The sequence below is a fragment of the Equus quagga genome, chromosome 13, assembly GCF_021613505.1.
Source record: "Equus quagga isolate Etosha38 chromosome 13, UCLA_HA_Equagga_1.0, whole genome shotgun sequence".
NCBI lineage: Eukaryota > Metazoa > Chordata > Mammalia > Perissodactyla > Equidae > Equus > Equus quagga.
In genome coordinates this window covers 27,760,886-27,773,973 of record NC_060279.1, presented here as the reverse complement: position 1 = coordinate 27,773,973, position 13,088 = coordinate 27,760,886, and the positions used below count along the sequence as shown (strand labels likewise).

The 13,088-nt window shown below is 38.2% G+C and overlaps 2 protein-coding genes and 1 pseudogene across 2 annotated transcripts in view; 1 reads left to right on the top strand and 2 right to left on the bottom strand.

Annotated features, from left to right (window-relative positions):
• CR1 (complement C3b/C4b receptor 1 (Knops blood group)) overlaps positions 1-1,115 on the bottom strand; it is a 129,405-nt gene extending 128,290 nt beyond the window's left edge. Inside the window, exon 1 of the mRNA XM_046681868.1 lies at positions 897-1,115. Within this exon, the coding sequence (XP_046537824.1) occupies positions 897-1,035 (139 nt within the window). The 5' untranslated portion in view covers positions 1,036-1,115. The remainder of the gene's footprint in view (positions 1-896) is intronic.
• A 1,358-nt stretch (positions 1,116-2,473) lies between these two features.
• Positions 2,474-8,563, bottom strand: LOC124249710 (complement component receptor 1-like protein). Its single transcript, XM_046680951.1, has 8 exons — positions 8,497-8,563; positions 7,434-7,613; positions 6,053-6,152; positions 5,533-5,618; positions 4,567-4,965; positions 3,415-3,591; positions 3,230-3,332; positions 2,474-2,567 (listed from the first exon to the last, which is right to left on the bottom strand). The coding sequence occupies exons 1-8, from the start codon at positions 8,561-8,563 to the stop codon at positions 2,474-2,476; spliced, it is 1,206 nt and encodes a 401-aa protein (XP_046536907.1).
• A 3,645-nt stretch (positions 8,564-12,208) lies between these two features.
• The window catches only part of LOC124249707 (complement component receptor 1-like protein), a 98,165-nt pseudogene continuing 97,285 nt past the window's right edge, over positions 12,209-13,088 (top strand).

The window sequence follows — 13,088 nt, the reverse complement described above, 5'->3', positions numbered from 1 at the left end:
ACATATAGGTCTATCTAAATCTTTATAAAGGCTTAATTGTTTCCGATGGTCACCCCATTTTGTGACTACTTTAAGATCTTCCCTACCTCCAAGATTATATATCTACATATAAATAGATGCATATTTCTCTAATAATTTAATAGTTTTTTAACTCTTTAATTGATTTAGACTTGATCAATATTGCTCATTATTAAGAAAATAAATAGCTAATTTTGATAGTATAATTTTTGTCAGATATTGCCAGTCCCTGTAATTGTATATTTGAAATTCAGATTTAAGATTTCAGCAGCAACATAAACCAAACCAAATGAAAAGGAAATGAAGAACTTATAGTGGTCCCTATTTTCAAAGTCGATTGATTTGAAATGTTATGGCTTAGGAAATGACTTCAGGAAAATAGCGGATCACTTCAGAAAGTGTTTATAGAAGCCACAGAGAACAGGGCATCATTTCTGCAAGGCTATATTAACAGCTCTTTACAGATGGGCTTTAAATCCATTGGATGTATTTTTGCTATTAAATCCCATATTTCTTCTCAGTTTAACAGTAACCCAGACGTATAGTTTAAAACCATCTAATTCCCCACAGCCACGACAAACTCTGGCCCTCATCCTTGTGAGACTTACTCCATTGAATTATTAGGTATGCTCAGTTACATTTTCCCATTATACTTTAAAATCCTTTCTCTGTTGATGTTGGTTGAATGGACATTTATACCCCTCCACGACTAAGAAAAACAGGAAACCATAATTTTCACCTTTTCCCTGGCTTCCTCCCTCCAGCCCCACCATTCACACATCCACACTGTTCTTCCTTCAGAATGATACAAAACTTAATCCGCACAGAAATGCAAGGCTCCAACCTCCCAACTCAGTTTTATTTTTGTTTTTACTTACCACTCTCACAGATTGGTAGTGGCGTTGGTCCCCATGTGTTATTTGCTTGGCACCAAACAGATTTGTTTCCTTTCATGGTGAAGTGGATATCACAGGTAAATGTCACAGAATCACCGTGTCTGTACGGTGGTTTAGACATTTTATTTCTGCGTCCCCCTGGTACTACTGGCTCATGGCAAATGGTATTTCTATTGTAATATTCACATATAGGAGCAGCTTTATCCCAGACTCCTTTCACTTGGTCTTTACTCCTACAAAAAATATTTCTTTCTCCAATGAGGCGGAAGGCACTTGGACAACTGTACCTTACCACAGTGTTAAGAGGTATGGGGCCAGAAGGATAACTGTTCCAACCATGTTTGATAGAAGGAGGAGGGTCACAATAAATCCCTGAAAAGTAGAAAAGGAAATATGTGGTCACACTGATCATGACAACAAAAAGATTGAAATTTAGATAAAAGGTCCAAATATACGTCATGTTACTTTTTCAGAGACAGACTTAGAAATTTGTATAATTTATTTCTTACTCATAGTCCCTGCTTATCCCCAAGCTCCTAAATTCTTACCTTTCTCTTGATCCTCAGCAAACAAATCAATATAGGACTATAAGCACCATCTTGACCAAACAGTAACAATGAAACAAAATTTATTGAACAGTTCTGAGTCTGATCAATTTTAATAATGAAACAAAAGGCAAACAGTACATGAAAATACAGTTAACAAAATGCTAATCACATGTGGGGAACCACCACAGACTAATGAAATTTGGGCTCAGTAGACTTGTTTCAAATCCCCACTGTCATTCAATAGCTGTGTGACCTTAGGCAAGTCTTACCCTCTCTAAGGTTCAGTTTCCCAGTCTGTAGTATAATTCAAGCTATTTCATAAGGTTGTAATAAGAATCCAGTGAGATAAAAGTACCTGGAAGGGGCAAGTACAATACCTGTAACACACTAATTATCAATGCCTGTTTCAAACACGCAACTGGGGCTAAATGTGGTGAAAACACATTCTGTACTGCTACCAAAGATACTGCAGCCTCACTACAGGTCACTTGTCATCCTTTGATGCTGGATCCCTTTGAAAAAGCCACAGGAAGTGATCAGAGGTTTTGAATAATGACCTCATATCCTTTATTAACTTGTCTTAATGAATATGAAGAATATTAATTGTTTAGAGCTGTGTTGGTATATGCACACCTTTCCTGAGTGAGTCTCAGAATAAAGGGAAAATTGCCAACCTCAAGAACTTCCAGTTGACTTCCGTTTAGCTCCAAGAGTTGCTTATCCGTGGAGGAACTGGCATAAGAAGACATGGCCAAACCATTTCAGCACATCAGTACTACTCAGTTTCAGTAGGGGTAACTTTTGAGAGCCTTTATCTTTATACACATAAAATACTCAACACAATATGAAGTCAATTGACTAAAGTTAGTCTTGGTCTGCATTCTAGAACATACAGAAGAGTGGCATATATATGTTCGAAGCACACATAAGGATAAGATGTTATAATCGATAAATGCACAAGAAAACACCAAAAATCAAGAGGCAAGATCCATGCTTGATTATTTTTGCTTTCTACTCACGTTCACAGACAGGAAACTTATTATTCCAGAGTACTTTCATTCCTTCTACGACACACTGACTAGAAGATTTGCCATTTAACCGGTACCTTAAACAATAAGGGGTAGCAAATCGTCACCAGAACAAACCAATTCTTGGTTGCACGGAATTAGTCACTTCTTTCAAGCATATGGTATTAATGGCTCTATTTTTTTAAGCATTTCTGGCTTCAGGAAAAAGTCCAAGACTGTTTGTGTATAAACTCAGCTGTATGATGACGTCAGACCAGATAAAAACAAGAAAAAAAATCCTAATGATCTTACAATTTTTTTTTAATTCTCCCTTTCCTCTTTGGCATCCAAATGTTGAGATTCTCTTGACCATTTAGAAAGGGAAAAAACTTCAGTTCCTAGTGAAGAAAGCATTAAAGATCTTGTTCCCTAAGCTCACCCCAAAAAACACTTTTTCCTGAACTCCCATCATTTATTCATTCTCCATAATAGGAACATTAACTTCTGACCCTAAACTTTGCTTTTGCTTTTTCAAACAATGAAAGGACAATTCCCAGCTTTGTCTGGCCATGCAAAATGCATATACTTGGAGAAAACCAAGAGTATTTGCTTAATAACAGAGTTCTTAATCATAAAAGGTAAAGAAAAGGAGAAAAAAAATCAGAGAGAGAAAAAAATTTTAACTATCTTTAGAGCTCAGTTTGCAATGCTTAGCTATAGATCCTTGGTCTCAATTCAGAGCCTGTCACCTCACACTCACCCCTTATCACAAACAAATGAAACCTCTGCCCCAAGCCGGAGACTAGGAGGAGCCACCACACGGCCGTTGAGAAGTTGGTTTGGAATGGCATCGCATGATTTCGCTAGGAAAAAAGAGACAAGGCTGGCACATGAAGAGTTAGGAAACAGTTGAGTTCCCTTAAGATGGAATACAGCTTTAGGCACCTTCACATCTGGGGGCTGTAGGGCTCCAGGTTCCCAAGGATGTACACTGCACAGGGTTAGTTCCAATGAGAGTGTAGCCAGGCTCACAGCTGTAGGACACTTTCTGTCCAATTTGAAAGAATTCCTTATCCATTTTGCTATAACTACCATTGGCGATATCTGGAGGTAGAAGACACCCTAAGAAAAGAACAGGACCAGAGGCCTTTTATTTCTGAAATAAGAACTTTCTTCTCTAAAACTTAAGCCGGCTTGGAGTTGGGAGTGGTGGGATGAAGGTAGTCATGTCAACTCTCCTAAGTGTAATGCAGAGACTCCTTTGGGTGAGATGGAGTGGGGCTAACATGTATAACTTTTTTTAGACATGATGAATCATGCAACTATCTGCTTTCCCTTTCTTGATCTATGCCAGGAAACATTCCACCTACTCATTATTTTCCATTTTATTTAACTAAAACTGTCTCAGACATCTTCTCACTAATATCATAGCCAAGGGAACCAAACTATTGGAATACATTTTCACCACCAAAATCTGCCTCTTTCTTCCTGCTGCCCAAATCAGGTTGATGAAGTTTCTGAGCTTTGTGGGAGGGGCTCCCAATGTTGCAGATTTCTGGTAAGTCAGACATTTCTCAATAAGAGTAGGGGAGAAAGGGAGAATGGAGGAGAGACTCAATCTTAATTCTAGCCTAATTCCATAAAGGCTGCATTTTTCAATATGAGAATGTATTATGTCTACAGATTTTTAAAGCAAATTCTGACATCAGCCAGTTTCCCCATTGGTATAGTCAATAGTATCGAGAACTTATTTTATTCTCATTTAAATAAAATGTAATCATATACACGTTTTGGAAAAAAATCTCTGATCATTGGCTCTGGTACTATCTGTTTGTTGTTGTTGTTGTTGTTGTTGTTTTTTGAAGTGTCTTCTAATATCCCCTGCATTAATGCAGATCTAGCACTATCCCAGAATATAGTAAATTCCCCACCTCTTCAACATTTAGATATTACTTTCAAAGTTTACTTTCGAATTCCTTAACCAGGATACCCCACCACATATACTATCTTTCTCCTCTTCTTCTCATAGGTACCATGCATCTATTCCTCCAAAGTCTCATTTTATTTCTAGATCCCCAAAGTTTCAGCCCAACTCACCCTTGAAGCACTTTGGCAGTGGAGGATTCCATTTGCTGTTTGGCTGGCACCATGCTATGTTGCTGCCTTTCATGGTAAAGCCAGGCTTACACTTAAACATGACAGTATCATTTAAGGAAAATGAACGTCTAAATCCAGATTCCATGATCCCATTTTCAACTTCTGGAACTGGGCATTTGACTACAGTAATACACTGAGGGGGAGGGCTGCTCCAGATGCCAATGCGATTGTCTTTGCTGGTGCAATATATTGACGGCTCACCCACGAGGTCAAACAGCTTTTTCCCATTCTGTCCAATATGGCACTCATAAGTCACCACCATTCCATAGTAAAAGTGCTCTCTACTGCTGCTGTAGAAGTCCCCATTGGAGATGGCTGGGGGTGACTCACAAGGAATAACTTTTCAGGGAGTAGGTGGGAAAAGAGAGAAAGCATTTAAATGTTACACCTTCTGGGAATTTTGTCTTCACTCTCGCAAACCAAAATTCAACTCAGCCTACAATTAACTCATATTGATGAAATTCTGTATCTTCATCTCAAAGATGGTTCTAAATAGGAAGTAGCAAAGTAGAAAGATACATGGAACTGACCTGATGAAAATTCAAAAAGCCACGAGCCAGTCACCAGTCCCCACCCTCAGAGTATGGATAAATTGTTATGGGAAGCATCTAGGGTGACCTACATTTTGCATAAAATAAAGTTGGCAGGGTGTAATCTTGTGGCATATTTTAGATTTAAGCACTTCTTCATTATGAAATAATATCATCAAAGGAGAGTAATCAAAAGAAAGTGTAGCGGGATTGGGGGAGCATGGAAGAAGATAAACCACAGCTCTGTGCCAGAACTACCAAAACCAAGTACCCTACCACTCCTGGGTACTCATTTTGATGTGTAGATGCCCAATTTCCCTCTAGAAGGGGACAAAAGAAATTACATAGGGTATAACAAAGGGATCATTTTACTCACTTTCACAAAAAGGCATGTCGCTATCCCAGGTTACAATATTGTCTGAGATAATACATGTAGCAGATGAGTCACCAATGAGTCGATATCTAAAGACAAAGAGATGAGTGATCATCTCCCAGCTAGATGTACATTTTAGGAAAGCTTAGTTCTTTTTCCACTGAAAGAATGGCAAAGAATAGAATATCATGTAGGAGAAGTAATGATGATAGACTAAGGACTCATACAAAAGATTCAACAATCTAAAGCCAAATGAACTTTGACTTCCTCATCAGTAACAGTGAAGAATTAAAATAGGAAGAAAAGTAGCCCAAACTTCTTTCTCTTCTAGAGATCCTCTCTAGTGAGTAATCTTGAAGAGTTTCTCTGGAACAGATCAAGGAGGCAGGCAGTTCTCTTTTTGCTTATCTGTTTTTAAGGTTAGGTGGCAATCACTCAGATCTCTTTCAGAATTCTGATGGTTTCTGGTTGAAACTACTGTTCTAATACCCATGTACGCTAGAGATATCTCCTGCCAACTCACCCTTCATCACAAGAATATGTAATTGTTGACCCAAACACGATACCCATGGGTGTGTGGACAGAGCCATGGAGGAGTTCTCTAGGACTCATACATGATTTACCTACAAGGGAAAACAAAACACAACAGGAATTGGGGCTGGGATTTGGGGAATGTTTTGTGTTTTATATTAAATCCCAAACTGACAAGACTTGCTGACTAACCTATTTATGCTTATTCAAAGAAATTTTTGACATTTACAAAACTTCTATCTTCCAAGGGATGTCAACTCCAGAATACTATTTGTTTAAAGCACATAGTGTATGTTTCTGATCATGGTTCAAACATTATTTGTGGTCAACCATAACTTACAAATTTCCCCTTTTTATATTCTGTCAGTTGATGGCGTCATCTACCAAGTCTCATGGCTTAAAAAAATCTCATAGTCATCATTTCCTTTCTTTAACGCATCCTCTAGCCGTTGCCCTGCATTCAATTGATCACCAAATTTTAGTGACCAATTAGAAATCTCTCTGCAAACCAACTATTTTGCCACTGCTCTAATCTCTCATTGGATCACTGATTAATAAAATTTATCTCTCTAACTCTGGTCTCCATTGGTCCAGTACATCTTCTACACACATTATCTTTCAGAAACACAAACATTGTCATGCCAGTCCCCACATTTAAAAGCTTACAATGACTTACCATTGTTTATTGGGAAAAAAATGCATGACCCATCACAATTAAGCTCCAATCCGCTTAATCAGCTACTTTCCTCACCATGCACCTTATGCTCCAATTACACTGAATTTTTCTATTTTCCAAATATACTTTTGAATACGCTGTTTCTTTTGCCTGTAATTCCTAGATTTCCCTAACTCTCTTAGATAGCATTTATTATTTACTCCTCTATGATCTCAAAGAACTTTATCTCTACAAATAAAAGAAATTACATCACAGTACAGTATTTGTTTAAAAGTAAGTCTTTACAACTAGTATAGGAGTTATTCAAAGACAGAGACTAGCAGATTAATTTTTCTCTCTCTCTCCAGCCCCATCATCGAGCCTAGTGCTTCATATCTAGTGGTTATTCAAAAATATTTCTTGAATTGAGTGAAGTAAGAATGAGATGAAACTCCTCATATACTAACTTCTAACCTCATTCTAACACAGTTCAGAGGCCATAGTGCAATGTCATGGAGATTACAAGCTTGACAGGGTTGGCCAACTGTGATGACTTAACCCCAATACTCAATGCCCTCAGGAGTAAAAGAAAACATGGAGAACACAGGAGCCACCTTCATTTGAGATTGCTTACTAATTTACTGGTCTTTTATCTTGAAAATTAGCCCATAGAGATATACTGATAGATCCAAAGATATCTCTATTACAGATTACTCACGTTTACAAAACTGCTGAGCATCTGACCACTCGGAAGTCTCTAGGCAGGTGGTAAAGAATGAACTCTTGATAAACCCAGGAAGGCATTCATATTCCCAAGATGTCCCAACAGCAAACTCAGACTGATCACTCTGAATTTTAGGCTTAGCAAAAGGATACCTTGGCAGGAACTTACACTGACCTAGAGACAAAGACCACAGGAATATCAAAACTAAGAGAGGCTAAAACTTCTACTCTGCTTCTGTTTTGTCACCAGCTACCCTGACAACTTTGATCTTTAGAAAGTAAACCTAAATGAGGCAATATTTTCTGGGACAAAGAACATATATCTTGTAGTATGGGTGCATATACAGAGAAATAAGCTCAGATGTTCAAAGACTTTTTTACGATAGACTTCAGAGGAAGAGCTGGAGAAAATCAATTTGCACAAAATTCCATAAAGACCCTGGAGTTGTTTCATCTTCTTACAACCTCATGAATAAATCTAAAATCTTATAAATAAAGCTTTTCTGGGATATCACAGAAAACTAAAGTACATTAGAGATCTTGTAAGCTTTGTATATGTATGAGCCTCTAAAATGATTTCAATGAGTTAGTATTACTATCTTAGTCATTAAAACTTTAGGTCCTAGCAATAAGAAAATATGTTTATTTATTATTTTTCATTATTTTGTTCCACTAACCTAGTAGAGTAATATTCTCTTAAGAGAGTTCAGTAAATAGTTTCTGAAGGGAGGGGTATTAGATAAAAGGAACTAGTTATCAAGACAGATCCCTGTGAATTAAAACAGTAATAATAACATTAATAATGAAACAAATCTTATCCTAAGAGATAGGTAAGGAACTGTGACACTCATATACTTGAGGATGTACCTGGAAAAGTCATTTTTCTAGGTATGAAAGAGAGCTCAAGTTTCAACTCCAGAATGGCGGTATATTTGAATATCAGATTTATACATCTCCTTCTTTTTCAAACAATTATGGGATAGGTACAAGTGAAAGTCAAAGAGCAAACATGGGCTAATTGAAACAAAGACACAGAACTCCCAAGGTTGCAGCCAGACCCAACCTTTCTGTAGCTGGACACTTCTCAATGAAGAAGTCATACAGACTGGATCTAAGAATGGCCATCATTGTTGGAACCCAGATCTCACTGTAGATCTCCTTCTTTCTTTGCTCAGCTCCTTTGGTTTCCTCCTTTAACACCTACAAATGTCCCCAAGTGCACACTTGTGCAAAACAGCAAGACTCTGTAGGGAAAGCCATGATTTTTCCTCAATGAAGACCAACTTCACAACCCTGACATTACATGTACCAGTTCACCCTAATCAAGAGATTTGCCTATAATTATCCAATATGAATAAGGACAATACCAAATAATTCTTCACAAGCTGGAAAACCAATTTAATTTTATAAGATTTAATCAGTAGCAATGTCATGAACTAAGATGGAACCAAGATCTTGAAGGAGCAAAAGCAGAAGGGTACTTTATAACATGGCCTTCTGAGGTGAAAGGAGATAAGAATCACAGTTTCTGGATGGGAAATTCTTATACCCAATTAGGGGATCTGGGGACTTTCTCTCTCTCTTTGGGGACGCTAGCTCTCATTAGTAATGAAATTGCCAAAATCCCAGGTCACAAGACAGAATTTCCAATGATCATGTTCTCTTCCATAGCAAAAAAGGGAAGGTTAGTCCCTCAATCATTAAGTAACATGAATTTTTCTGAAGGGTCACTTCACTGTCTTCACATTTTTCTAAAATCAGGAGTAAAAGACAGAGTAGATTAAGACTGGATCTAAAACAGACGATAGTGGTAAAACATTGCCATATACACCCCTCATGTGAAAAACTAACTAAGCAAAGCAGTTTCTGGAGAACTGGAATACATGTAACTCTTCATTGGGATCCAAGGGGCTTTATCTGGAATGGCTTAGAAATCCAATTGAAATGAATGCAGAACAAGGATATAAGATAATAAAAAACTGAAAGTTGTCAGAAAGCATAAAGCAAGTAGGAGGGGAAATTATCATTGAGAATGAGAATTATTATAATCAAATGCCTTATTACTGAGTTTCCTGGCTATTTGATCATTTTTGAATGGCAGTTATGCATATTAACCAAGGTACTGCCCTAAGCACAGGAGATGCATCAGTGAACTTTAGAGACAAGGTTCCCACCCGCATAGAATTTATATTCCAATAGAGGAAGACAGACTATAAATAAACACTGGTAAATAAATAGATGATATATAAAGGAAATAAACAGAGTGGTGTGAAAAGTGCAATGCACTGGAAGGAGGAGGGGACAGCATGGCATACAACTTCAGTTAGGATTGTTAAGGAAGGCCTACGAAAAGGAGACATTTGAGTTATGACCAAAGGCTAAGAAGGAGCCAGCCAGGCAAAGTGCTTGGAAAAAGCATTTCAGGCAGAAGCCTAACAGCAAGGACAGATTTGCTGTGCTTTAGGGACAGACAGAAGGTGAGTGTGTCTGGAATGCAGTGATCAAAACAGAGTAGTATAAGATCAAGTTAGACAGCTCAGCAGAAGGGATCATGTAGGGCTTCTTAGGCCAAGGTAAGATGTCTGGATGTTATCTTGAGTGGAAGGCATTGAAGAGTTCAAGCAGGAGAGTCACATGTCCTGATTTACATTTTTTTTTTCTTTAGGAAGATTGGCCCTGAGCTAAGATCTCTTGCCAATCTTTCTCTTTTTGTTCCTCCCCAAAGCCCCAGTACATAGCTGTATATCCTAGTTGTAGGTCATTCTAGTTCTTCCTTGTGGAATACCACCTCAGCATGGCTTAATGAGCAGTGTCTAGGTCCATGCCCAGGATCCAAACCAGTGAACCCCAGGCTGCCAAAGTGGAGAGTGTCAACTTAACCACTCCGCCATGAGGCCGGCTCCCCTAATTTAGCTAAGACATGGGAACAACCTAAATGTCCAACGATGGAGAATGGATAAAGAAGTTGTTGTATATACATACAATGAAATATTACTCAGCCATAAAAAACGAGGACATTCTACCATTTGTGACATCATGGGTGGACCTTGAAGGCATTATGCTAAGTGAAAAGAATCAGACAGAGAAAGACAAATACTGTATTATCTCACTTATATATGGAATGTAAACAAAACAAAGCATGAAACTCATAGAAAAAGAGATCAATTTGTGGTTACCAGAAGCAGGGCGGAGGCGGCAGGGAGGGGTGGTGGGAATTGGAAGAAGGTGGTCAAAATGTACGAACAAATGTACAAACTTCCAGCTGTAAGATAAATAAGAACTAGGGATGTAATATACAACACGAAGACTATAGTTAACACTGCTCTCTGATATATAGGAAAGTTTGTTAGGAGAGTAGATCCTGAGTTCTCACCACAAGGAGAAATTTTTCTTCTTTTCTTTCTATTGTATCTATATGAGATGAGGGATGCTAACTAAACTTATTGTGGTAATCATTTCACAATATATGTAAATCAAACCATCATGCTGTTCACCTTAAATATGTCAATTATTTCTTAATAAAACTGGGGGGGAAACTTTAAATTATTGCTTTCTGAAATACCTGTCTGCTCTAAAACTTTGGAATCTTATAGCATGGAAGGGCTACTTAGCATGGTAGAACTACAAGAAGTATAATGAAGAGAAAGAAAATGTTAGTAATTACTATGGAAGCAGTGGTTTTAATCCAGGATTTAGCATTTAATATGTTGGCCCAAGCAAGGAGAGTTTATTTAAGAGTTTGACTCTTTAGCATATTGAAGCCTGGAATAAACAATGCCCTACAGTGAATGAAAATAAGATGCTGTGAGTAAAAAGAGTACTTCATAAAATTTATGTATGAGACCTTTTAAATTTATTGGACTGTCATGTACTTTTGGTGGGCAATAAATGATCATTTGTTTATATATTTTTTCACTTCACGTCAAAAACATATTTATTCTTTTGTATTCTAGTCATTAAAATATTGGTTTAATTTTTTTTAAATGAGGCTTGGACCATAGGGAAGCATGAAAGTGGATGAATTTGGAATATATTTTAGTGGTAAAATTGGCAAGATTTTTTGTTGTGTTTGATGTGAGGCTAAGGAAATGGGAGGATTCAGTAATGATTTCAAGGCTTTGATTTGAGCCACCTGATTGATGGTAATACCATGTGCTAAGAAGGGAAAGCCTGGGAAAGGAGCAGGTTTTGTGTGTGTGTTTGTGTGTGTGTGTGTGTGTGGTGTGTGCAGAATTGGTTCCATTTTACACTTGGTATATTTAACACACTTACTGGGCATCCAGATGGAGATGCCAAGTAGGCAGTTGGATGTATGAATTCACAGCTCAGAAGAGACATCAGGACTACAGATAATAAATATGAGTCATCAAAATATAAATAGGAAGATGACTTTTATCAGGAGAAAGGATACTTTTTCCCTTGTTACAGGAGGAAAAAGAACATTCTTATTGACTCCTAGTTATATGCTAGTGCTAGGGATTCATCAGGCAATAAGACAGATAAAGACCTTGTTCTCATGGAACTTGTGTTCCAGTGAGGGAACAAATGACAAATAAGTAAATAAATAAACAAGAATGTTCCATATGATGATGGATGCTCTGTAGAAAATAGAACACAGCTATGTAACAGAGAGTAACCTGGGGTCTGCGCTACTTCAGATAGGAGTCAGAGAAGAGTGACAGTGGAGCTGAGACCTCAGTGCTGAGAAGGGCTGATGTGTAGGAAGAGCATTTCAAAGGAGTGAACACCTAGCGCAAAGCCTAAACAAACATGACTGTGTCTGTGTTCAAGGAATGGAAGGAAAGCCAGTGTGGCTGGAGCAGAGGGACTGAGGAGGAGTACAGAGAATTTGAGAGAGAGGCAGAGCCTGTAGTCAAGCGAAGGGGCATGGGTCTTTTTCTAATGTCATGGGAAGCCCTTGACAGGTTCTAAGCAGGGTAGAGAAAGGATCTGATCTCAGATGGAGGTAGATGGTTAGAAAATGAGGCTACTCCTATTTGATGATTTTGTTTTCTTAGTGTACAATGATGTGAGGCTGTCAGTCAAGGCAAGAGTAAAATTTAAGAGTACAGAAAATTTGAATCAGTTCATGTAAACAGACAAAAGGAGAAAGCAGGAAAACACTCTAAGAAGGAAATCTGCTTCCCATATGACTTGCTCACAACAGTGTGCCCTATAGACACTTGCTTCAGAATCTTCCAGAATGCTTATTAAACCTCAGCTTCTTGGGTCACATCCCAAACCTATGAATCTCTAGAGGGTGAGGTAGAACCCTTTACATGAAGGTCTCTGCATTTTAAAAAGTCACCTCAAGGGTCCAGCCAGGTTGCATAGTGGTTAGGTTCAGCACCCTTCAGAGGCCCGGGTTCATAGGTTCAGATCCCAGGCACAGATCTACACCGCTCATCAAGCCATGCTGTGGTGGTGACCCACATACGAAACAGAGAAAGATTGGCACAGATGTTAGCTCCGGGCCAATCTTCCTCAAGAAAAAAAAATAAGAGGAAGATTGGCTACAGATGTTAGCTCAAGACCAATCTTCTTCACCAAATAAAATGAATTAAAAAAATAAAAAGGCACCTGAAGCACAACCAGAGGCATTTACAACTAGAATACACAACTATGTACTGGGGGGGGGGGGGGGGGGGGG